The following is a 25,185-nucleotide window of genomic DNA, read 5'->3' as shown; positions in this document are numbered from 1 at the left end:
TTTGTGTCTTTCTCTCTCTAGAGATGTGAGGCTGCAGCTCTCCCTTCAGAGGCCTGTGAATATTGCACTTCCAGAGTTCTTGTCCAGCTGAGCTCCAGACCCCCTTACCCCCTCCACACGTACACACCCGCCCTCAGCCAAGGAAGAGCACAGGGGTTGAGGGGGGGACAGGGACTCCCAGAACGCTAACTTTGCACCCCCACCACATGAAAAGAAAAACTTTTTTTTTTATATATATATCTAAAAAGAGAAACAAAGCTTCAGGGGAAAATCTCTATTCCTCCTTCAATGTGCTCACTTCAAGGGCTCATCCTCCCATACGTATAACAGTTGACACTTGGTTATTTTTTAAATGTTGTTTTGTTCATACTGTTGTTTTTTAAGTGTTGTGCAGGGCGTGCGACGTAATTTATTAATTTTGTTGTCTTCGTTAAATGTAATTGCTGGTTTGAGAATATTCCAGGATCTATGTACATAACACTTTGCTATATGATCGCTATGAGTTCATTACTTCTCGTGTCATGAGTGAGTCAGGAAACTCTAGTACTGATTGGTGGGCTGGGGAACCTGGGTATTCTAGTCTCTCAGGGTCTGCCTACATGAGCCCTAAGTATCTCCAGTGGATAAGGGAGTATTTACACGTGTGTTACGACTTGCCGGTTCCCAAACCAGAAGCGGCACTATGTAACTCTAATCCCATCCTACCCAAATTGTAATCCGACCTAGAATTCGGGATTTGTCCTTGCTCTCCTTTAAACTCTCCAGGTCCTATTCTCCCATGGTTTACCCCTATGCCCCTCCACCTTCCCTTGCCATCTCCCAGCAGTCCCTTACTCCTGCTCTTCTCCTTATGGACACTAGGGGGCACTCAGGTCTATGAATCAAACAAATGGTTTATAAAATGACTGTTGCCTACTAACCTAAGGTAGGAGGCATAAAATAAATGCCTGAGTGGGGTCGGAAGAAACCGGAAGCATACGGCTTTCAAACTTCGCCTCTTCTCAGCTTTTCCCCTGAGAACCGGATGCTTCCGGCACTGCTGAGGGTGGTTGCCTACTATTTCAAATTTACAAACTGAAGGATGTAGGAATTTGACAAAGCTGGTGATTTAGTAAATATTTGTGAACTGTTGCTGTTAACTTTCGGTTCCTGGTCTTTAGGTTTATGTTATGTTTTTACATGTATGTAGACTTAATGTTTAACTAACTCATATCAATTTTGAATTTAATTGCATCCTGAGCGCTGAGGTATAACTTGACCCTCAGCAATGACTGCATGAATTTATACATTTACCATATGAATGGCTATAGCCCATAGTGGATTAACGTGTGTGTGTGTATGTTGGTTAATTGCAGTCAGACGAGGTCCATGAGTTTCATTTTATGTCACTCTTCTCTAAGGGGTGTACTAGTCCAGAAACTAACTTGAATGGTTGAAAGTTCTCTTACGACGCCCAAAGTTCCTTTTTCTAGGGCTAAAACACAGTTTTGACCTGGCTGTAGATGTATGGAGTGTCTCCTACATTCGCTGTCTGTCTAGCTCATTCCATACAAATTCCAGTGCTTCTCCACTAAGCATCTATGTTACTTCTCCTGGTAAAAAAAAAAAAAAAAGCGTTTGTTTCAATTATTTGTGTCATAATTTGGACGTCTGTTTATATACAATATACGAAAATCTATTTCCTCATATTTAAGTGTTATTGTATTATGTATGTAATCAGTATTGGGCCTGTGGGTGGGGTACTGCGAATGGATGTTACTTTATTTAAATGTTTGTTCTATTAGACTCGTGCCCTTTGCCAGGGTAGTCAGTGCTGTTACCCTATGCTCTGTTCTAAATTAAGCCCTGTCTCCTGCCCTCTAGGCACTTTAGTAGATTGGATTGGTGTAAGCAATATGGTAACGATTCCGCAAGGTGAAGCTATTATATTGCTTATACCTGTCAAATGCTTACAAAGTGCCATGGGATAGGGACTAAGGGTTGGTGTGGAATTGAGTCAGGTCCGGTTTTGGTGTTACCCAGGAGGCTACAGGAAACCCTCCTGTTCTCCAGTACTCTGAGCCTAGGGCAGGGGATCCTCAGACTGTAGAGGGAAGATGTCTGTGCACGTTGATTGAGGGCATTTTGTGAAGTTCTGACTTTCATCCCCCAACCACCTCTGACAATCGCCTTGGTCTCCGACAGGGGTGGACTGAGGGGTGGAAATGTTTCAGTGCTTTATCACAGTGTGAAAGTTTGCAGTCATATGGTGTCTGAAGGTTAACATGAACTCTGACTACTGTGCCACACGCTTCTCTGTATAGCAGCAGTGTGACGGAGTGAATCTACCGCTAAATGATGGATTTGGTCAGTCTTGTTCTTGTCTCGTTTATGGGTTCTTTCAAATCTGTGTGGAGAAGCTTGAATTCCCTATGCTTGAATCGTCCAAACGGAGAGGTTTGGGGACCTTTGTTTTTTGCTTCATAATAAATCTGTTGACTGTCACATTTAATTAACCAGAAGGTTTCTCTGAAATAGCTTTATATTTTACATACCTTATGTCTGGACTTAGACCCATGAGCTTAGCTTTGAGAATGTAACTTTAACTAAACAAACAAGCCCGTAATCATTTAACATGCTTCTCTTTCTGAGGAGAAACCTTTTTTTTTGTTTTCATGTGCAACCAGTTTTATTATTCATCACAACATAAGACACTTTGCACTGTGGGAGGTTTTCCACTTCTTGAAAGGGTTGAAAAGCTTTCTAAAATGAATTACACGGGGTTGACTTGTCATCAAGAAGTAACTTTACTGTATAGTCCTGTTCGAGAGGTGTGTGTGTGTGGTATTCTGGAAAGAAAGTTTTCTCTCCTCTCCGGTCTCCTCCCATTCAGGCCTTTTATGAACTCCCCTCCTTGACTTGACTAACCGTTTATCTTTTCAAAGTGCAGGGGATTGCTGTAGACTTGTTCAATATGAACCGCTTGTTCCTTGGTCAGGTCTACATGTGCTTAGCTAATGGCAGTGGCGCTGGCACATCCAGTCACGGATACTGTAGATCGGACCAATACAGGACAGTCGCTGCTTTAATACTAGAAATGTTCCAGGTCCTGTTATGTTTTTTAATTCCCATCCCTTTCTGCATCTGTGGGCCTGAATACAGAGCTAACTGTTCTTAATTGATCTCATGATTCAGTAGCTATGACGGTAGAATAGAATGCCTTAGATTGAGAATAGGCTGTATTTTTATTTTATAGTAATTAATAACTAATCAAATGTGTCACGTGTCCTTACGTCGGCCATGACAATCATTCTAACCGACCAGGGCTACAATGTGAATATCAATAGCTTTTTCAGACCCTAACCCAAGCCATGTCCACAAATTATATTTGTAAATATATCTAAAGTGTTCTGAGAAGATATGAACTGTTAAAATAAAGTTTTGCTAAATAAAAGTAGGCTTTTTTGTTATTTCTGTCTAGCAGGTGAAAATACTCAATTTTATCGCTTGCCTTTATTGACCCATCATAATGTGCATTCACATCCCGAACTTTCTCTCCACGTCAGAAAGTTACAGTATGAGTACATGATTAGATTACCATCTCATAACACCACTTGATGCCTACAGAAGACCTAGTTTGTCCATAATGATTATTACAAGAAGCGTTTGTTATATGTGAGACCCTCATACGTAACTCTGCAAACATCACTTCAGAGATGCCGTGGCCGATTTTATTTAGTGAAGCTAGTATATAATTCAAGAAGCAATGTGAAGCGTTGTAACATGTAATGGCCATATTAGTATTATCAAAGCTGTGTTCCAGTAAGGCAGTGAAAATAGCATTCCCTAATATGGCTATGCAGTGTTCAAGCTTGTTAGTATTGCATATCGAAGGCCCACGAAAGAAAACCAGTTGACGTGTGTTAGTATTCAACAATGACAAAACACTGGAACAAGATTCCTATTTGGCTGCTGTTCAAATTCACTCAGGTAATTGACCTTTTTCTAGTTTTAACCCTTGGATTGACCTCTCAACTTTAGTTGGCACTAATTTATGTTCCTGACCCTGTCAAAACACCTGAACATGAATGACAGACAGAACTTTTTGGGCCTCCTGGCTGGCTGTGCTCACAGCTTCTTAGCACAGTCAGGGCAGTAGATGTTCTCTCCGTTGATGACAAAGCGCTTGTTGGCCAGGGAGAGGGAGCATTTCTTGCAGTTGAAGCAGTACTCGTGCCAGGAGTGACCCTCGTAGTTCACCACGTTGGTCCCATGGCCAAACCCTGTATTATGGGAGATGGTATGTGGAGCAGTCAGCATAGTAATGGGACAGATATATGATGACCAGTGCTGCTTAGTCAAAATATAATCTCAGCAAAACAGAATATCATGTCATTAAATCTTTTATCATAAAAACAGAGCATCTGTCCATGCAATTTCAGGCATACATGTTCATGTAAACTATGTGTGTGGGTGACTGACCTGTGATGGGGTTCTTGCAGCCGTTGCACTGCTTGGCAACGGAGGTCTTGTAGCAGTCCACACAGTAGACGTGCTCCTCGTGGGAGGTGAAGCGGGTTCCGGCCAGGTTCTTACGGCAGGTACGACACACAAAGCACTCAGAGTGCCATGGCTGATCTTGGTAGCTTATACCACCTGAAGTGATGGGCTGAGGGGAGAGAAACACCATGTTAGTTCTATTGGAAGACAGACTTATTCTCTATGAATAATAACAGAAAGCATTTCCTTTAGCTTGTACCTTACGAATACTATAATTAGGTATACTGTAATGACACTGTCATAAGGGACAGATTGAAATGCATTGGAAGGAAGGAGTAGTGGTCCAAAATAGGGGAGGGTTGTCAATTTTATTTATTTACAGTTGAAATTGAACAGTTGAAATTGAGGTGAGGAAGACTGTTTCAGGCCTACCAGAGTTACTCCTATAATCTACCAATATAATGCTTATCTTTATACAAAATATTCAGATTGAATATGTACGAATTACCCTCCTGTACGTCAAAATCTGTAGAGCAGGCGCAGTACCCCTCTGACAAAGAAAAGCATGTTGTCGTAGCATGCTGCCGGCATATCTCTCTCTCTGGGGTATATAATATTAATATCAAACGGTGGACACCTATGCCTATAGGCCTTTGCATGCAATGTCCTGATGCATTTAGTGCTCAAATCTCTGACAGCTGAACCGTGAGGTGGACAATTATTGTTTTCGGAAAAGAAGCCCCCCCAAAAAAGAGGCTTTAAAGTTTTGCATATGCTACACATCGAAACACAAGAAATAGTGCTTCTGTAATTGGTTCTCGTCTTTAAGGACACGTAAATGTGGCTCATTTGGCTAACAAATGTTTATTGATGTTTATTGATGGCGCTGACTGCGCCAAGTCGGATCTGACTGCATATAGATGTCCAGTAAATTAAAATATTCCCTGTCATGTTGTCCGGTGCCAAATATATTCCTAAAGGAAACTGAAATGCCATATTGTTTTTATGCAGATTTTAGAATATTCACATCAATCTGTCTACAATCAGACGGAAACCTAGCTATAGACACCCTGAAGACTCTGGCAAGTGTGCTAGTCCAGTGTCACTTTGATTCTGTCTGCACATCATGGTTCACCAGCAGCCCCAAACATCTAAAGATATAGACCAAGAATAAAGAACAGGCTACCAGCCAAACAAGTGTGTAAGAATTTAACTTAAACTCCCTCATACTCATCTGGAGGTTGAGCACTTTTTCGTCTGTATCTCTGTAATTAAATATGTATTTATGTCAAATATAGGGACCACAATGGAAATAGGTCCCTGACTTTATTGTGCAATCCTGGCCACTATTAACATGTTTGTGTATATATGTATTTTTGTAACTGACAAATCAGATCAATCGATCAATTCAAACTGTGCAGCGGCCAATTGATGAAAGGAAAGGGACATCTGTTGAAAAACAAGAAGTTTAATGACATTCGGAGATTCAAGCCAAGCCTACAATGTAGGGAGGGATGCATTTTCTGTTTGTTGACATAGTCTATTTATTGTGGTGTTGAAAACCCTGATATTGAAATGCTTGAAGTCTGTATACTTTCTTTATTGGTTGTATTGGTTGGCACAGAAACCTGTTGGTGGAAAATTTGTTGAATATACACTGCTCAAAAAAATAAAGGGAACACTTAAACAACACAATGTAACTCCAAGTCAATCACACTTCTGTGAAATCAAACTGTCCACTTAGGAAGCAACACTGATTGACAACAAATGTCACATGCTGTTGTGCAAATGGAATAGACAACAGGTGGAAATTATAGGCAATTAGCAAGACACCCCCAATAAAGGAGTGGTTCTGCAGGTGATAACCACAGACCACTTCTCAGTTCCTATGCTTCCTGGCTGATGTTTTGGTCACTTTTGAAGGCTGGCGGTGCTTTCACTCTAGTGGTAGCATGAGACGGAGTCTACAACCCACACAAGTGGCTCAGGTAGTGCAGCTCATCCAGGATGGTACATCAATGCGAGCTGTGGCAAGAAGGTTTGCTGTGTCTGTCAGCGTAGTGTCCAGAGCATGGAGGTGCTACCAGGAGACAGGCCAGTACATCAGGAGAAGTGGAGGAGGCAGTAGGAGGGCAACAACCCAGCAGCAGGACCGCTACCTCTGCCTTTGTACAAGGAGGAGCAGGAGGAGCACTGCCAGAGTCCTGAAAAATGACCTCCAGCAGGCCATAAATGTGCATGTGTCTGTTCAAACGGTCAGAAACAGACTCCATGAGAGTGGTATGAAGGCCCGATGTCCACAGGTGGGGGTTGTGCTTACAGCCCAACACCGTGCAGGACGTTTGGCATTTGCCAGAGAACACCAAGATTGGCAAATTCGCCACTGGCGCCCTGTGCTCTTCACAGATGAAAGCAGGTTCACACTGAGCACATGTGACAGACGTGACAGTCTGGAGACGCCGTGGAGAACATTCTACTGCCTGCAACATCCTCCAGCATGACCGGTTTGGCGGTGGGTCAGTCATGGTGTGGGGTGGTATTTCTTTGGGGGGCCGTACAGCCCTCCATGTGCTCGCCAGAGGTAGCCTGACTGCCATTAGGTACCGAGATGAGATCCTCAGACCCCTTGTGAGACCATATGCTGGTGCGGTTGGCCCTGGGTTCCTCCTAATGCAAGACAATGCTAGACCTCATGTGGCTGGAGTGTGTCAGCAGTTCCTGCAAGAGGAAGGCATTGATGCTATGGACTGGCCCGCCCGTTCCCCAGACCTGAATCCAATTGAGCACATCTGGGACATCATGTTTCGCTCCATCCACCAATCAGACTGTCCAGGAGTTGGCGGATGCTTTAGTCCAGCTCTGGGAGGAGATCCCTCAGGAGACCATCCACCACCTCATCAGGAGCATGCCCAGGCATTGTAGGGAGGTCATACAGGCACGTGGAGGCCACACACACTACTGAGCCTCATTTTGACTTGTTTTAAGGACATTACATCAAATTTGGATCAGCCTGTAGTGTGGTTTTCCACTTTAATTTTGAGTGTGACTCCAAATCCAGACCTCCATGGGTTGATAAATTTGATTTCCATTGATAATTTTTGTGTGATTTTGTTGTCAGCACATTCAACTATGTAAAGAAAACACTATTTAATAAGAATATTTCATTCATTCAGATCTAGGATGTGTTATTTTAGTGTTCCCTTTATTTTTTTGAGCAGTGTATTTTATATAATAATGAATATTGCATCAAAATATTGAAAATGTGATTTTCCCCCTGGCTGATCATTGTCTGCAGCCGGCTTTGATCGTAATGTAATGAAACAAGCAGGGAGAGTGAGCTCATGTGTGGTGGTCGGTGAACCATCAACCTTCTGGCCTGTAGCCCTAAGTGGCAGCCCTAAGTCAATATCCTCGTTAATAAAGACAAATTCACTACAGTTATTTGTGGTAGTAAACATACTTTAGATTTAATTCTATGATGGGAAGGATGTTCAATTTATTTTACAGCACAAGAGGGTCATGTGAAAATATTTAAATTTGGGGAGGGGGGTGCATTTTTTTTATGACATCTTGAGTTGGACCATTACTATCCTAATAAAAAAAATCTGTATTTGGGTGTGTGAAGGGGAACATTTTGTTATTCACCTGCTTGCAGTGGAAGCATTTCTTGGCAAACTTCTTGTCATGGCACGGGCCGCAGTAGATGTCATCGCCCTTGTTCAGGAAGCTCTGTGAGCGGATTGGCTGCTTGCACTCAAAGCAGGTGAAGCACTCCTCATGCCACACCTTCTTCTTATACTCCACGTTCTGCGTGCCTGGCAATCCAAGATACAGAAGAATAGAATAAAAAAAAACTGTTTCATAATGTGGGAATTGAAAATGTCAACATTGAAAATGTTAACAGCAGCCACATGTACAGTGCTAGGTCACTTTAAAGAAAAGATGAAGAAGTGCATTGTGGTTATGGTTAAGCCCACCTGGCATGACCACCTTGTAGCAGGCCTGGCACCGGTTGCCATCCTCGCGGGAGCCACACTTGCCACACATGATCTTGCCGTCGTCCCTGGCGCTGAAGGGCTCGTTGGCCAGGGGCTTGTAGCACTTGGCACAGCGGAAGCAGTCCTCGTGCCAGTGGCGGTTCTTATGGTTCAGCTCCTGGACAGGAAGGAGGGGAGAAGGTCAAGAGTAAGATACATTAATACACACGGGCTTCATACACACCTCATTAAACTGAGGCTCATTTCCCTATCAATTGTAGGCTACGGTATTCAGAGGAGTTTGCCAGAAAACAGAGTATGTCCATCTGGAAAGAATTATTAGCATTGGAGATGAAGTGAATTTGAGTGCAGCGTAGCATGAAGGACTGACAGCCAATACAGGCAGACTACAGCCATGGTGAAACAATCCTACGGGGTTAGTCAGTAATGATAGACACTATCAGACAAGTGTCCGTGACTGAATGTTGACTGTTATGTTGTGGAAGCTGCTGCTCATTGAGGAAGAACAGATATGAAACACTGGTCTTAATCTGGACATATGAACAGAAGCCAGTCAGCCTACTGAACACAAACACATTCACACATTTAAGGGCACACACAAACACGCACACTCACACGGACACTCCTACACACACACACACACAATACCCACCTTGGCATCAGCCCCAATGGGGCGACGGCATTCTGCGCAGGTGTTGGCGCAGAGCTTGTCGAAGCACTTTGTACACACGTGCTTCTCATCCTTCTTAACATACTTCTTCCCATGCAGGTTGTCACGGCAGTAGTAACAGTCGAAGCGTTCAGTCATGGTGGAAGTAGCGTAGCTCCTGGGCCCTGTACCAACACACACAACAATCACATTTACTATTGGGGATCGAGTCACGCGTACATGATTAACTCGTCAAATTCATTGATTGACAAGTAAATAAACGCCATTGGAGATGAATTGACTGGAAGCACGTGAACTGTCAAGGCTCTGGTTCAGCTGGATGTGATGTCTCAGAGTCACCACAGGGAGGCAGTGTAGGTTACATTTTGATTGAGTCAACCACTACCGACTTCTGCGATACGGATTGAATAGAGCCCTGGATCTCAATATGGTCCATGTGGGTCTAAGAGAAAGTAATACCTACATGACTTATTCATCAGATTATTATACTACCATGATCCTCAGCTATCTGCAACCCTGCCCTGAGTCATTCCAAAAGTCCTCCCCTTTCCATAATCCAACATCCAAGCTAAGAGGAAGATATATTCAAGCTGGCATCCCAGCATGTGTTCTGTCCTCTAATCAGAACCAGCCAGGTGAGGGGCTTAGCACCGGCATGCCAAACAGCTGAGGGAAGTGGCACACCGATGTCTGCCTGTCCTGAACAGAGCTTTAGCATGTAGTCATCACTCCATGTCGGACTCGGCCCCACGGGGGGCTTTGCTGGAAAGTTTAGGCCATATTTTTAGAGTGCCTGGCTCACTCACTACAACACACCCCATCCAACCAACTCCATTGGCTGTTAGTGTAAACAAAAAAGTCCCCCTGCTCCTCTCATCAACATACCAACATTCCCATCACAACGGGCAGAGACCTAGCTGTTCCCTGGAAGAGATTGGTGTGTTTATATGTTTGTGCTCTTGGGTCTCCCTTGAATGAACTATGAACTTTCAGCCTTTTACTTATGTGTCATCTGGGTCATCTAAACTACGCCAAAACTACCAAAGGTCAATCAAACTGGATCTCTATGCTGGGGTTGGCCGTTTGGGAGCCAGAGCAAAAATATCTGTGATTTATGAGACACAACAGATGAGATATTATTGTGAGTTCTCAAGTATCTTAATCCAGTTGAATAAAATGAGTGTGATGGAGGGAAATACTAACAAGGGAATGACATTATATCCTGGTAGCCATGGGAACACTGCAAATATTTACAAACGCCAATTGGTGCTCTTCGAGGTGTCTGGGGATGTGTGTGGTGAACTGAACGGGATGAGTTACAGACACTGTGGTATGTGCTCTCTCCCAGCTATAGTGTCTAGTGAGGATGGATGGGTGGGTGGAACAGGGGAAAGAGACAGGCTTGTCTTCAGCTGTGCCAGAGGGATAAAAGAGGCAGCCCGGCTTAAGCCCCTATGCTGAGTCACCGGTGAGTCATCCCCATTCTTATCTCAGTGGTACGAGCCAGCCAGGATCAGTCCAAAAGAATCTAACTTGCAGGATTGGATCAGTGGCTTGATTATGGGGAGTAGGGTAGAAAGGTATCACAGTCTCAGAAGCCCGAATCCATCTAAAACTGAGTAAACCATGCATTCCATTCTGAGTGTATAAGCACTGTGCACTTGTTTCAGGGACATCACTGGGGTCGAGCTTCCTGCCATCCAGGACCTCTATACCAGGTGGTGTCAGAGGAAGGCCCTAAAAATGGTCAGACTCCAGCCACCCAAGTTAGAGACTGTTCTCTCTGCTACCGCACAGCAAATGGTACTGGAGTGCCAAGTCGGACCAAAAGGCTCCTGAAAAGCTTCTACCCACAAGCCATAAGACTCCTGAACAGTTCATCAAATGGCCACCCATCTATTTGCATTGACCCCCTTTTTTGCACTGGCTCTATGCACATTCACTGGACTCCACTCACACATACTACACTGACACTTAAACACACACACACACACACATACTACACTGACACTTACACACATACTACACTGACACTTAAACACACACACACACACACACACACACACACACACACATACTACACTGACACTTAAACACACACACACACACACACACACACACACACACACACACACACACACACACACACACACACACACACACACACACACACACACACACATACTACACTGACACTTAAACACACACACACACACATACTACACTGACACTTACACACATACTACACTGACACTTAAACACACACAAACACACACACACACATACTACACTGACACTTAAACACACACACACTCACACATACTACACTGACACTTACACACACACACACACACACACATACTACACTGACACTTAAACACACACACACACACACACACACACACACACACACACACACACACACACACACACACACACACACACACACACACACACACACACACACACATACTACACTGACACTTAAACACACACACACTCACACACAGACACAGTTTCACATACGCTGCTGCTACTTTGTTTATTATCTATCATGATTGCCTAGTCACTTTTACCCCTATGTACATATTACCTTAATTACCTCAACTACCACATATCCGTGTACATTGACTCCGTACCGGGACTCCTTGTATAAAACCTTGTTGTTGTTATTTTATTGGGTTACTATTTCCTTTTTTATTGAGCTAATTGTTCTTACTTTTTAACTCTGCATTGTTGGGAAAGGGATCATAAGTAAACATTTCACAATCAGGTCTACACCTGTTGTATTCAGCAAGTGACAAATAAATGTTTGATTTGATTTGATCTAGGCCCACAAACTCAGAGGAGTGACTTTTGAGGACACTGTGGGTGCCACTGTGCCACCGTGACCATTATGGGTCTAGATTCCTAATAAAAGGGCAGAGTAATTAAACGCTAAGCCCTTCAGCTACCGCCAATCACATAGCACCCCCCGCAGAAACAGCTCTGGTATGCACCAGCGCTCTGTAGGAGGGGTTGGAGTATACCACTTTGGTCCCTGGGGTGGGAAGCACTCTACAGTGGAAAGAGTAAGAGTGGTGAACCAGGATGGTGCCAGGGAGCCTGGCTCTCATCTCTCACTGATGGCAGATCAAAGCCAAACGGCTCCCAAAGAGAGAGTTATGGAGGTAAGGCAGATCAACTGTTAGTATCTACCATGTGATAACTCTGTCTGACTCATCATGTACCAAATCAATATTAAACTAAACCTCTTTGATTATCTACTGACAGCCTAAATGATGCTGTCCCAAGGACTTTACTTCCACGAAGTACATTAATCCTGCCGTAAATGGCATTGCCTTAAAAAAGGTAAAACTATCCCTTTTCTCCCCCAAAACACGTTCAACTTCTTTCTACCTCTATGGACCTTTCTGCTCCCTCTGTTGTGTCACAAGACCTTCGTTTTCTTTCCACCCAAAAAATCAAAATCAATAATCAGATATAGTAATCCAGGTTCCCAAAATGTTTTCAATTCTGACCCACTAAACAAACCCATGTTTCTAACCAAGACCCAAGAGGAACTTTCCACAACCCACCAGTCAGTCTCTGACCGGACATGAGAAAATCTCCCCAAACCACCACCACTATTCCAGCACTAGGTATCAGTAATGGAATAAAATCATCTATCATAATTATTTACCTGAAAGTCTGTAAGCCATGTTTAGGTCCAGGTAAGAGAGGTAAGGACAGAACCAAGGAACGGAGGAGAGAGTAGCATCCACACAGGGTGATCCACACACCCCACCAAGGTATAGGCTATATATACACCCCCTCTGATCCACGCCCTGAGGCTAACAGCTGCCCCTCACCCCGACACCCCACACCCCCTCACCCACACCCCCTAACCCCACACACAAACCCAACCATGAACCATTCCATTTTAGGATATGCATCAAAAGAATAGAGTGTAGGGGAGGGGAAGAGGGATTCCAAAGCTCTGGAATGAGGACCACGAGGGACAACAGATAGTATACCCCCACTACCCCTATGATATTTGTTTGTTAGTGTGTAGAATGTGTTTGCAGTACGTGAATGGATTAATATCAAGCACTGAAGCACTGCAACCGACCAGCATGTTGATATCATTACTCAGTGAAAGGCATTGTGCAAACAGGCTGTGTCAATCAAACCTTAATTTATGGTTTGTTTATTTAGTAACACTTTATATTACCATAAACACTTAGAACATGGTGGAAGGCTTTATAGGAAATATGAAAAAATGTGTGTGTGTGTGTGTGTGTGTGTGTGTGTGTGTGTGTGTGTGTGTGTGTGTGTGTGTGTGTGTGTGTGTGTGTGTGTGTGTGTGTGTGTGTGTGTGTGCGTGCGTGCGTGCGTGCGTGCGTGCGTGCGTGCGTGCGTGCGTGCGTGCGTGCGTGCGTGCGTGCGTGCGTGTGTGTGCGTGCTCCCATAACTCAATGATGTATTCTCAAAACTATGTCCTAAAGCGCTCCCAGCCAAGGTTATTCAAGGCACATGCGGGTAATACATTTTCAAGCACTTTGTTTTTCAGTGTTGAATACCTCTGTGACCTCAGTGGCTCTCAGCAGAAATATTTCATTGAAAGTAGCGAAGATGACATTTGTAACACCAGGGACCATCAACTTGACTCAGCCGCGGGCCGTTTTTCCCCCTGAGCGGATGGTCTTTGGGGCCGGAACATAATTACTGATCATTTGTAGACTGTAAATTGAACGCAAGAATTCCAAACAGACATTTGACTAAAACATAATCATTTCACATTTTGTGTACGATCGCATACACTGAGTGTACAAAACATTAGGAACACCTGCTCTTTCCATGACATAGACTGACCAGGTGAATCCAGGTGAAAACTACGATCCCTTATTGACTTTCACTTGTTAAATCCACTTCAATCAGTGTAGATGAAGGGGAGCCGACAGGTTAAAGAAGGATTTTTAAGCCTTGAGACCATTGAGCCATGGATTGTGTATTTGTGCCATTCAGAGTGTGACTGGGCAAGACAAAAGATTTAAGTGCCTTTGAATGGGGTATGGTAGTAGATGTCTCATGCACCGGTTACAGTGTGTCAAGAACTGCAACGCTGCTGGGTGTTTCATGCTCAACCGTTTCCTGTGTGTATCAAGGACATCCAGCCAACTTGACACAACTGTGGGAAGCATTGGAGTCAACATGGACCAGCATCCCTGTGGAATGCTTTCGACACCTTGTGGAGTCCATGCCCCGACGAATTGAGGCTGTTCAGAGGGCAAAAGGGGGTGCAACTCAATATTAGGAAGGTGTTCCTAATGTTTTGTCCACTCAGTGTTTATCTCTCTATGTGTGAGAAGACCTTGGAACATATTTTGAGATGATTTTCTGGTGTTTTTACAGTCTTTTATGTCAAAAATAAATCAATAAAAACTTGCGGGGCCAAATACAATCCCCTGTGGGCCGCCTGTTAGGGAACCCTGCCATAGACAGACAGTACAACAGTATTAACTCACAAAAATCATGTATGGAGGAGAGGGAGGGGAAGAGAGAGAGAGCGAAATAGAGACAGAACAGAACAGAAAGGTATTGTAGGTAATGATGGAAACTTGGGTGGGAGGCCAGTAACTGGATTGAATAATCAGGACTCATCATCAAGTCAATGACCTGAGTAAAGAGATCCCCATTATTTATTGTTGCCCTAATGAGTCTACCATGTCTCTGCACTTAAATGACATCCTATCCTCTGCAAAGAGCACTACATTTGACTAGAGCCCTATGGACCATGGTCAAAAGCAGTGCACTATATAGGGAATAGGGTGTCATTTAGGACAAGAACCATATAAACCAGGATAATAAAAACACTAGTCCAGACAGAGGACAACAGATCCAACAGGAAGGAAGAGAAAGCAGTGGATGTTTGTTTAAGGCATCTGGTCGTACTTGCAGATTTGATTTGTCCCATTACTGAGGATCGAACATCATGTTTTTTCATTCATTGCCTGTCTGTTTATATCATCTGTCCCTCAAACTAAACCCACAGAGAAACATTAATGATCAGGCAGCAGCCATGTACACCACATCACACCACTTAAAGCCCCCTGTGGAAGAGTCCCGTCTTCTCTCCTCTGTTGAGTACATATATAGGATCTTCATTTGAGCCAGTTTGCTACAGCAGGAAAATAATCCTGCAGCAACAGGACATGTGAATTATTTTGTGGATTATAATGAATGGACATTTTTGTAGTGGTTGATGTTTTCGTAACTGAAAATCAAGTCCAAAATGTCCATCTTCAGAAGCCTTTTAAAATCCCAAGCACATTACAAGTTTAACATTTACTGCGTTGCAGGAAATTTCTCCTGCAACAGGGTGATCAAATTTAAATCCTACATCTGTACACCCATCCCCCATACCCCCCGCTTTCTGCCTTGTACAGCCTCCATTAGTTCTTCTCTTCATTTTTCTCTCCTTCATCTCTCCCTCCACCTCTCCCTTCATCACTCCCTCCACCTCTCCCTCCACCTCTCCCTCATCTCTCCCTTCATCTCTCCCTCCACCTCTCCCTCCACCTCTCCCTCCACCTCTCCCTTCATCTCTCCCTCCACCTCTCCCTCCACCTCTCCCTTCATCTCTCCCTCCACCTCTCCCTCCACCTCTCCCTCCACCTCTCCCTTCATCTCTCCCTCCACCTCTCCCTCCACCTCTCCCTTCATCTCTCCCTCCAACTCTCCCTCCACCTCTCCCTCCACCTCTCCCTTCATCTCTCCCTCCACCTCTCCCTCCACCTCTCCCTTCATCTCTCCCTCCAACTCTCCCTCCACCTCTCCCTCCACCTCTCCCTCCATCTCTCCCTCCACCTCTCCCTCCACCTCTCCCTCCACCTCTCCCTTCACCTCTCCCTCCATCTCTCCCTCCACCTCTCCCTCCACCTCTCCCTTCATCTCTCCCTCCACCTCTCCCTTCATCTCTCCCTTCATCTCTCCCTCCACCTCTCCCTTCATCTCTCCCTCCACCTCTCCCTCCACCTCTCCCTTCATCTCTCCCTCCATCTCTCCCATCATCTCTCCCTCCACCTCTCCCTTCATCTCTCCCTTCATCTCTCCCTCCACCTCTCCCTTCATCTCTCCCTCCACCTCTCCCTCCACCTCTCCCTTCATCTCTCCCTCCACCTCTCCCTTCATCTCTCCCTCCACCTCTCCCTCCACCTCTCCCTTCATCTCTCCCTTCATCTCTCCCTCCACCTCTCCCTTCATCTCTCCCTCCACCTCTCCCTCCACCTCTCCCTTCATCTCTCCCTCCACCTCTCCCTCCACCTCTCCCTCCATCTCTCCCTCCACCTCTCCCTCCACCTCTCCCTTCACCTCTCCCTCCACCTCTCCCTCCACCTCTCCCTCCACCTCTCCCTTCATCTCTCCCTCCACCTCTCCCTTCATCTCTCCCTTCATCTCTCCCTCCACCTCTCCCTTCATCTCTCCCTCCACCTCTCCCTCCACCTCTCCCTTCATCTCTCCCTCCATCTCTCCCATCATCTCTCCCTCCACCTCTCCCTTCATCTCTCCCTCCATCTCTCCCTCCATCTCTCCCTCCACCTCTCCCTCCACCTCTCCCTTCATCTCTCCCTCCACCTCTCCCTCCACCTCTCCCTTCATCTCTCCCTCCATCTCTCCCATCATCTCTCCCTTCATCTCTCCCTCCATCTCTCCCTTCATCTCTCCCTCCACCTCTCCCTTCATCTCTCCCTCCACCTCTCCCTTCATCTCTCCCTTCATCTCTCCCTCCACCTCTCCCTTCATCTCTCCCTCCATCTCTCCCATCATCTCTCCCTCTGTCTGGAACAGGCAGTTGTTTTGTTGATTAAAGCATTAAAGCGGTCTATGGTTTAGTACTGTACAACAATATAAATCAGTGTTTGTGTTTTGTGTGTGTGTTTGTGTGTGAATGTGCGTGTGTCCGTGCTTATCCATGTGCACATGCCTGTGTGTAATGTTGACAGCGGTGTGACAGGCTCATTTGCAGGTATTGCTGATGAGACTGTGCCTACTATCCTGGTAGACAATAGCAGAGCAATGCACGCCCACCTGCAAGTCCCTTAGGTCCTGCCCTATACAAGACAGAAATAGCACCACACACTCACCCTGGCTCCATCAGCAAAAACAAACCTCACCAGAACCACAAAGAGCTTTTCCAACTACAAGATGTACTTGTTTAGTTTTTAAAAAAGCCATACAGACGTGACATATACTGTAGGAAAATTGACTACCTTCAGTTTCCTATCTTTGTCATCTATTGTGTCATGTTGCAGTGTGTCAGCCTGTCCAAAAGAGATGGGGACTCTTTAAAGTCTCAATACATTCAGAGTTCTCATGCATGGAAAGCTATTTCCCACACAAATGAGATGTAATGTGTGTTGATGTAGTGTTCCTCACTCTGGGGTGTGGCCTCAATCTCTACTCTCTCTAGGAGAGATCAAAGAGGCTGTTGGGAGGAAATCCTGGCAGCAGTTCTGTAGTGGTGGTGGGGGTGATGGATAATGTGAAAACTCTGTGCGTTAACATCACATATCTAACCAGACAGAGTCTTATTGCTCATGTTACCAGGGGGTTTCAACAGGACGCCTGGAGTGGACTATCTGACCAGAAGCAGGAATAGGGCCCATGCCTCCACAACCTAAGACCACCAGAGCCCTGTTCCCTGTGAGACAGACAGATATATCACTGAGGTCCATTGGCAACAGGCATTATTCATCTGGTGTTTGACTTGTCAATCACACATTTTCCGACCAACAAATGCCAGCCTCTGATCATGATATAAGAGCTAATGGATGGCTGTTATAGCCCAGACAGAAACAAAAGGACAGGCTTTCCAATGGTTCATTTCTCAGAATGTCCCCTCTGTGTGTCTCTCTGAGTTCTGTTATGACTCAGTCACCATCTGTTCCTTGTCCTGTTCTCTCTGAGTTCTGTTGTGACTCAGTCACCATCTGTTCCTGGTCCCGGGCAGTGGACAGGGTAGTGATAGGGCCATCTTATCTCTGTCAGGGGAGTACTAAAGTATTACTGACTCACCACCACACACAGGGAGACGGTGACACAGCCACGGCACTACTGTACATCAACACACATTACCTAGCAACAACAGAGGTGCGGGGAGAGTTGTGAGGTGTAGACTGACAGGGTCAAATATGTGTGATTTCTGAGTGGACACGAGTCTAAAAGGCCATGGCCATTTTGTCAACAAATTGACATTGTCACATCTCACAACAGGACGTGGCACTGACAAAATATCCACAACACTCGATTCAGGAATGACTCCTAGTCGTGCACAGAGGTGTGTGTGTGTGTCCATCAAGGACAGCAGGGCACCAAAAAGGTGGGGTAGGTGGGGGGATTACTGTATGTGTGTCCTTTTCCATTCAACAGCATCCAAACTTCTTCTCCCATGATGCAGAATTCAGACACACACACACACACACACTCATTGATTAAGACTTCACGGTGGGCAGGCCAACACTTCAAGCTCCCTTTGCTTCTGCATGACTCACAGCTCTCTGGAACTCTGCAAAGGTCAACTGCTCCAATAGCTCAGTCTGCTCGGTTGATGGGGATGGAGAAGTCTGTCCACAATATATGTCAAGTTGACAAGATAGGATCAGTAGGACAATGGAAAGAGCAGGTAAAGAAGGACAGACTCACTTGTTCAATAGGTGTGAGGTTCCCATTGACTTCATCCGTCCTTATAGGCCAGCAGAACACACTTCAAAAGCGGTGAGACCCCAAGATGCAGAATATGGTTACATTCACAGTCATGGGACGGATAAGTATGATTACATCAGTTTAGGGTTTGAAGAGGGACACACGGCTAATGGGAAAGAGGGAGATCTGGTCTGGGAGAGGGTTATGAGCTCTCTCTTTCTCTACCTCTTTACCCCTCTATCTCCCTCTATCTCCCTCTACCTCTCTCTCTATCTCCCTCTACCTCTCTCTCCATCTCTCTCTACCTCTCTCTCCATCTCTCTCTACCTCTCTCTCTTAATTCAATTCAATTTAAGGGGCTTTATTGGCATGGGAAACATATGTTTACGCTGCCATAGCAAGTGAAATAGATAATAAACACAAGTGAAATAAACAGCAAAAAATGTACAGTAAACATTACACTCACAAAAGTTCCAAAAGAATAAAGACATTTCAAATGTCATATTATATATATACAGTGTTGTCACAATGTGTAAATAGTTCAAGTACACAAGGGAAAATAAATAAACATAAATATGGGTTGTATTTACAATGGCGTTTGTTCTTCACTGGTTGCCCTTTTCTGTGGCAACAGGTCATAAATCTTGCTGCTGTGATGGCACACTGTGGTATTTCACCCAGTAGATATCAAATCAAAGTTTATTTGTCACGTGCGCCGAATACTTACAGTGAAATGCTTACTTACAGGCTCTAACCAATAGTGCAAAAAAGGTATTAGGTGAACAATAGGTAAGTAAAGAAATAAAAACAACAGTAAAAAGACAGTGAAAAATAACAGTAGCGATGCTATAACAGTAGCGATGCTATAAGAGTAGCGATGCTATAAGAGTAGCGATGCTATAAAAGTAGCGAGGCTATATACAGACACCGGTTAGTTGGGAGTTAAAAATTACATTTGTTATTGAATTCTTTGTGGGTCTGTGTAATCTGAGGGAAATATGTCTCTCTAATATGGTCATACATTGGGCAGGAGGTTAGGAAGTGCAGCTCAGTTTCCACCTCATTTTGTGGGCAGTGTGCACATAGCCTGTCTTCTCTTCTCTTGAGAGCCATGTCTGCCTACGGCGGCCTTTCTGAATAGCAAGGCTATGGTCACTGAGTCTGTACATAGTCAAAGCTTTCCATAATTTTGGGTCAGTCACGGTGGTCAGGTATTCTGCCACTGTGTACTCTCTGTTTAGAAACAAATAGCATTCTAGTTTGCTAACTTTTTTTGTTAATTCTTTCCAATGTGTCAAGTAATGATCTTTTTGTTTTCTCATGATTTGGTTGGGTCTAATGGTGTTCCTTGTCCAGTAACTGATGTGGGCCATACAGGAAACACAAGGTCCTCCAGTAACTGATATGGGCCATACAGGAAACACAAGGTCCTCCAGTAACTGATGTGGGCCATACAGGAAACACAAGGTCCTCCAGTAAATGATGTGGTCCATACAGGAAACACAAGGTCCTCCAGTAAATGATGTGGGCCATACAGGAAACACAAGGCCCTCCAGCAGGAAACACAAGGCCCTCCAGTAACTGATGTGGGCCATACAGGAAACACAAGGTCCTCCAGTAACTGATGTGGGCCATACAGGAAACACAAGGCCCTCCAGTAACTGATGTGGGCCATACAAGAAACACAAGGCCCTCCAGCAGGAAACACAAGGCCCTCCATTAACTGATGTGAGCCATACAGGAAACACAAGGCGCTCCAGTAACTGATGTGGGCCATACAGGAAACACAAGGCCCTCCAGCAGGAAACACAAGGTCCTCCAGTAACTGATGTGGGCAATACAGGAAACACAAGGCCCTCCAGTAACTGATGTGGGCCATACAGGAAACACAAGGCCCTCCAGCAGGAAACACAATGTCCTCCAGTAACTGATGTGGGCCATACAGGAAACACAAGGTCCTCCAGTAAATGATGTGGTCCATACAGGAAACACAAGGCACTCCAGTAACTGATGTGGGCCATACAGGAAACACAAGGTCCTCCAGCAGGAAACACAAGGTCCTCCAGTAACTGATGTGGGCCATACAGGAAACACAAGGTCCTCCAGTAACTGATGTGGGCCATACAGGAAACACAAGGTCCTCCAGTAACTGATGTGGGCCATACAGGAAACACAAGGCCCTCCAGTAACTGATGTGGGCCATACAGGAAACACAAGGCCCTCCAGCAGGAAACACAAGGTCCTCCAGTAACTGATATGGGCCATACAGGAAACACAAGGCACTCCAATAACTGATGTGGGCCATACAGGAAACACAAGGTCCTCCAGTAACTGATGTGGGCCATACAGGAAACACAAGGTCCTCCAGTAACTTATGTGGGCCATACAGGAAACACAAGGTCCTCCAGTAACTGATGTGGGCCATACAGGAAACACAAGGTCCTCAGTAACTGATGTGGTCCATACAGGAAACACAAGGCCCTTCAGTAACTGATGTGGGCCATACAGGAAACACAAGGTCCTCCAGTAACTGATGTGGGCCATACAGGAAACACAAGGCCCTCCAGCAGGAAACACAAGGCCCTCCAGTAATTGATGTGGGCCATACAGGAAACACAAGGTCCTCCAGTAACTGATGTGGGCCATACAGGAAACACAAGGTCCTCCAGTAACTGAGCCCACTGATCTAACATGTCACAATGTGTTCCAATGGGCATCCTGTCTGTGGACATTTGGTCCTGCTGCTATTGCTGGTGTGTCAGGCTTATGCGACTGATTGATAAGACTAGACTAAACTTTGCATGAACAAATTCTTCATGAAAGCACAAATGCTCACTTTACAAACAAATGGAACTTTGTCAATCAGTCTGATTAGAAACAGGAAACACAAGGCCCTCCAGCAGGAAACACAAGGCCCTCCAGTAAAGTATCATATCATTTATCTACCATATTCTGAAAAGCTATGGGCACTAAACCCAATCCAAAGATACTGTGTTCTGAGGCTGCTGCTGCTGGGAGAAAATGACATCATACATTTGACTTGGCAGCTGGCCAAACCAGTAAAGTGTAGCAGGGCTGAGGGCAACTTATTGTACTGTGTGTTTCCTAGAGGGGTTTTGGGCTGACCTTGAATAAATAAAGGTGAAATAAAAATAAAAATAACCCACGGGGGAAAAGTAGGCTACTATTATGATGGTATTGTTGAGCACTGATGATTTTGATATGGGCTCAGGGCCCTATTCAATTAAAACGGGTTTAATATCAACTACAGGATATGTCCAAAACAGCATTATTTGCAGTCCAGTTTCTTTTTGTGTCCCATTGTAAACAGTACTTTGCCTGAGGTAGACAAATGCTGCTTTTGACTTTTGCAAGAAAACTGGTTTCAGGGTTTGATTGAATAGTTGACATCATGCATGTACAGAACCTAATAATCTGTCTATAAAAAAGTTTTTCAGTGAATCATTTTTCCTTATGTCAGTAAAACTATGAAACTTGGAATAAGAATCATTAGTAAATGTAATTTACTAAACTGCTCATGCTAGACCCTTAAAATCTGGCCACATGGGCTACAGTAAATTACCAAGTCACACACTCCCCATATGCATATAGACACTTAGAAATCCTTGGTTTCATCTGAAATGTGAAAATCTTTACATTTTTGGTCAGCGAAAAGTATTGCAGCAGCTCCTTCACAAATGATACTTGTGATGAATGATTGCCAATAGGCTCAAATTCACGATGAATAAATAACAGCACATACCTCCAGGGAAGGGAAATGACTTTATATCACTGACTATTAAAATTCCAGCCCTCCTTATCAGACCTCTTAAACTGCTTCACCGCTACGCTGCCCACTACAAGGAATTTGATTCTGTAAACCAGCATTCAATGACCAAAATGCACATGCACATTGTGTCTAATGTTTTTTGCATGGACCCACAACCAAAATGGTACAAAAACTGACAACAAATTAAATGCAAACATTTACTTATGTCATAGACAACCGGAGTAAAGAAATATATGTTATAACAAAAAAAAGTTTAGCTTTTACGCACAACAGTCGTTCCACTGAACAGTCAAAGAAAACTTTATTCAACCATTATAACATATTTTCACTAGGTTTTAGATTGTTTTTTACTTCTCAAAATATGGCATTTGACTCACCTATCTCCGCACCGATGCGTCCTACGGCAAGGTTTTTAGCGTGGATATACCAGACGCTCCTTAAAAGCGAGTGGAGCTCAGAAAAAAAACTGCAGGATATGATCCAAACCTCTCCGTTCATATCAACAATGACCTCAGCCAGGAATTTACAAGCTGTAGCTAATAGGTTCTCACTGGCTAACACCGGAGGTAATGGGGACAATACTGTTGCATTCAAAAGGGCCTTTGCGTCACAAAGCGCAATAAGCTAATCTTTGAGAACAGGTATATGACTCAAGAAACTCAATAGAAGTGTGTCATGTTTTAGTATGGCCTGCATCTTTTGGTTTAACACTAGCCCTATGCTTTCTTTATTACATAGATAGATTAAATGGCCTCATTAGGAGGATGGCTTGTGTTGTCCCCCTAAAAAAACGAATTAAGGATGAACAGTTTGCCATCTATATGTCATCTATGTTAACCCTACAGTGTGCATGCTGGTATTCCCCAGTGCATAAGCACCTCCATCTTTAGTAAGAAATATATTTTGCTGAGAGAGATTGCAACAAAGATGAGTCACACTCAGCCTAAGTAGATACAGTAGGTGTATCCTTGCTTACCCCTCCTCCAGCCTGAACAGCTGTGTTACTACAAAGGTATAACACAAGTGAATATTATTTAGGATCCCTTGGAACCACACAAGTTCTATCATGTCCGGTACTGTATCAACGACATAAGAATAACCATATTTTCTATTCTTTCAGTCATATCGAAAGCATCATTCTGTCAACATAGATAGAAATGGCTTGGCTCTACTATTGGCATTTATGGATGGGAAATCCCAGGGGGTTCACACCCCTCTCCCAGTGGTTCTGTTACCCTGCTGGAAGTGCTCCTGGTTGGGCTGCCAGCCGCGCTGCCAGGTCCTGTAGGATTAGCTGTCTCAAGGGCATGGCAGGAGGCTTGGCTGGGAGCTCAGCTTTTGTAAGGATCTACAACAACAAAAAATAAGCTAAAATGCTAAAGTATCCAGAGAGACCTGGACTCAATTTACAACAAACAAAAATATAAACGCAACATGTAAAGTGTTGGCCCCATATTTAATGAGCTGAAATAAAAGATCCCAGAAATGTTCCATACGCACTTAAAGCTTATTTCTCTAACATTTTGTGCACAAATTTGTTTACATTCCTGTTATTGAACATTTCTCCTTTGCCAAGATAATCCATCCACCTGACAGGTATCATATCAAATTAGCTGATTTAACAGTATGATCATTACATAGGTCCACTGTGTGCTGGGTACAATAAAAGGCCACTCTAAAATGTGCAGTTTTGTCACACAACACAAGTTTTGAGGGAGTGTGGAATTGGCATGCTGACTGCAAGAATTTCCACCAGAGCTGCTGCCAGAGAATTTAACGTTAATTTCTCTACCATAAACAGCCTCCAATGTCGTTTTAGAGAATTTGGCAGTGCGTGTAACCAGTACGTGCAACCAATTTGGCAGTACGCCAGCCCAGGACCTTCACATCTGGCTTCTTCACCTGAGGGATCGTCTAAGACCAGCCACCCGAACAGCTGATGAAACTGTCAGAAACCGTCTTAGGGAAGCTCATTTGTGTGCTCGTCGTCCTCACCAGGGTCTTGACTTGACTGCAGTTCCGACTTCAGTGGGCAAATGTTCACCTTCGATGGCCACTGGCACGCTGGAGAAGTGTCCTCTTCACGGATGAATCCTGGTTTCAACTGTATCAGGTAGATGGCAGACAGTGTGTCGTCGTCGTGTGGGTGAGTGGTTCGCTGATGTTAACATTGTGAACAGAGTGCCCCATGGTGGCAGTGGGGTTATGGTATGGGCAGGCATAATCTACGGACGACAAACACAATTGCATTTTATCGATGGCAATTTGAATTCTGTGAGATACCGTGATGAGGCCCACTGTCTTTCAATTCATCTGCCGCCATCACCATCATCGCCATCACATGTTGCAGCATGATAATGCACGGCCCCATGTCGCAATGATCTGTACACAATTCCTGGGAGCTGAAAATGTTGTGTTCCAGTTCCCGCCAATATCCAGCAACTTTGCACAGCCATTGAAGAGGAACGGGATAATATTCTACAGGCAACAATCAACAACCTGATCAACGCTATGTGAAGGAGATGTGTCAAGCTGCATATGGCAAATGGTGGTCACACTAACTG

General features: G+C 44.5%; 2 protein-coding genes across 7 annotated transcripts in view; one reads left to right on the top strand and one right to left on the bottom strand.

The window, feature by feature from the left end:
* The window catches only part of LOC109905128 (ensconsin), a 49,264-nt gene extending 45,831 nt beyond the window's left edge, over positions 1 to 3,433 (top strand). For all 4 annotated transcript variants that reach the window (XM_031790064.1, XM_020502319.2, XM_031790062.1 and 1 more), the window contains one exon: positions 22 to 3,433. In XM_031790064.1, the coding sequence (XP_031645924.1) occupies positions 22 to 29 (8 nt within the window). In that variant the 3' untranslated portion in view covers positions 30 to 3,433. The remainder of the gene's footprint in view (positions 1 to 21) is intronic.
* LOC109905130 (four and a half LIM domains protein 1-like) overlaps positions 1,587 to 25,185 on the bottom strand; it is a 27,601-nt gene continuing 4,002 nt past the window's right edge. The window contains exons 1-6 of one of the 3 annotated variants that reach the window (XM_020502330.2): positions 22,999 to 23,150; positions 9,130 to 9,311; positions 8,457 to 8,634; positions 8,125 to 8,294; positions 4,462 to 4,648; positions 1,587 to 4,262 (exon numbers count right to left, since the gene is read on the bottom strand). In XM_020502330.2, the coding sequence (XP_020357919.1) occupies positions 4,108 to 4,262; positions 4,462 to 4,648; positions 8,125 to 8,294; positions 8,457 to 8,634; positions 9,130 to 9,311; positions 22,999 to 23,119 (993 nt within the window). In that variant the 5' untranslated portion in view covers positions 23,120 to 23,150 and the 3' untranslated portion in view covers positions 1,587 to 4,107. Of the gene's footprint in view, positions 4,263 to 4,461; positions 4,649 to 8,124; positions 8,295 to 8,456; positions 8,635 to 9,129; positions 9,312 to 12,829; positions 12,959 to 22,998; positions 23,151 to 25,185 lie in introns of those variants that run through there. The other 2 variants (XM_020502331.2, XM_031790065.1) reach the window with 2 other exon arrangements.

The sequence above is a fragment of the Oncorhynchus kisutch genome, linkage group LG15 (assembly GCF_002021735.2).
Source record: "Oncorhynchus kisutch isolate 150728-3 linkage group LG15, Okis_V2, whole genome shotgun sequence".
In the NCBI taxonomy this organism is placed as follows: Eukaryota; Metazoa; Chordata; class Actinopteri; order Salmoniformes; family Salmonidae; genus Oncorhynchus; species Oncorhynchus kisutch.
This window is presented reverse-complemented; position numbering and strand designations above follow the sequence as displayed.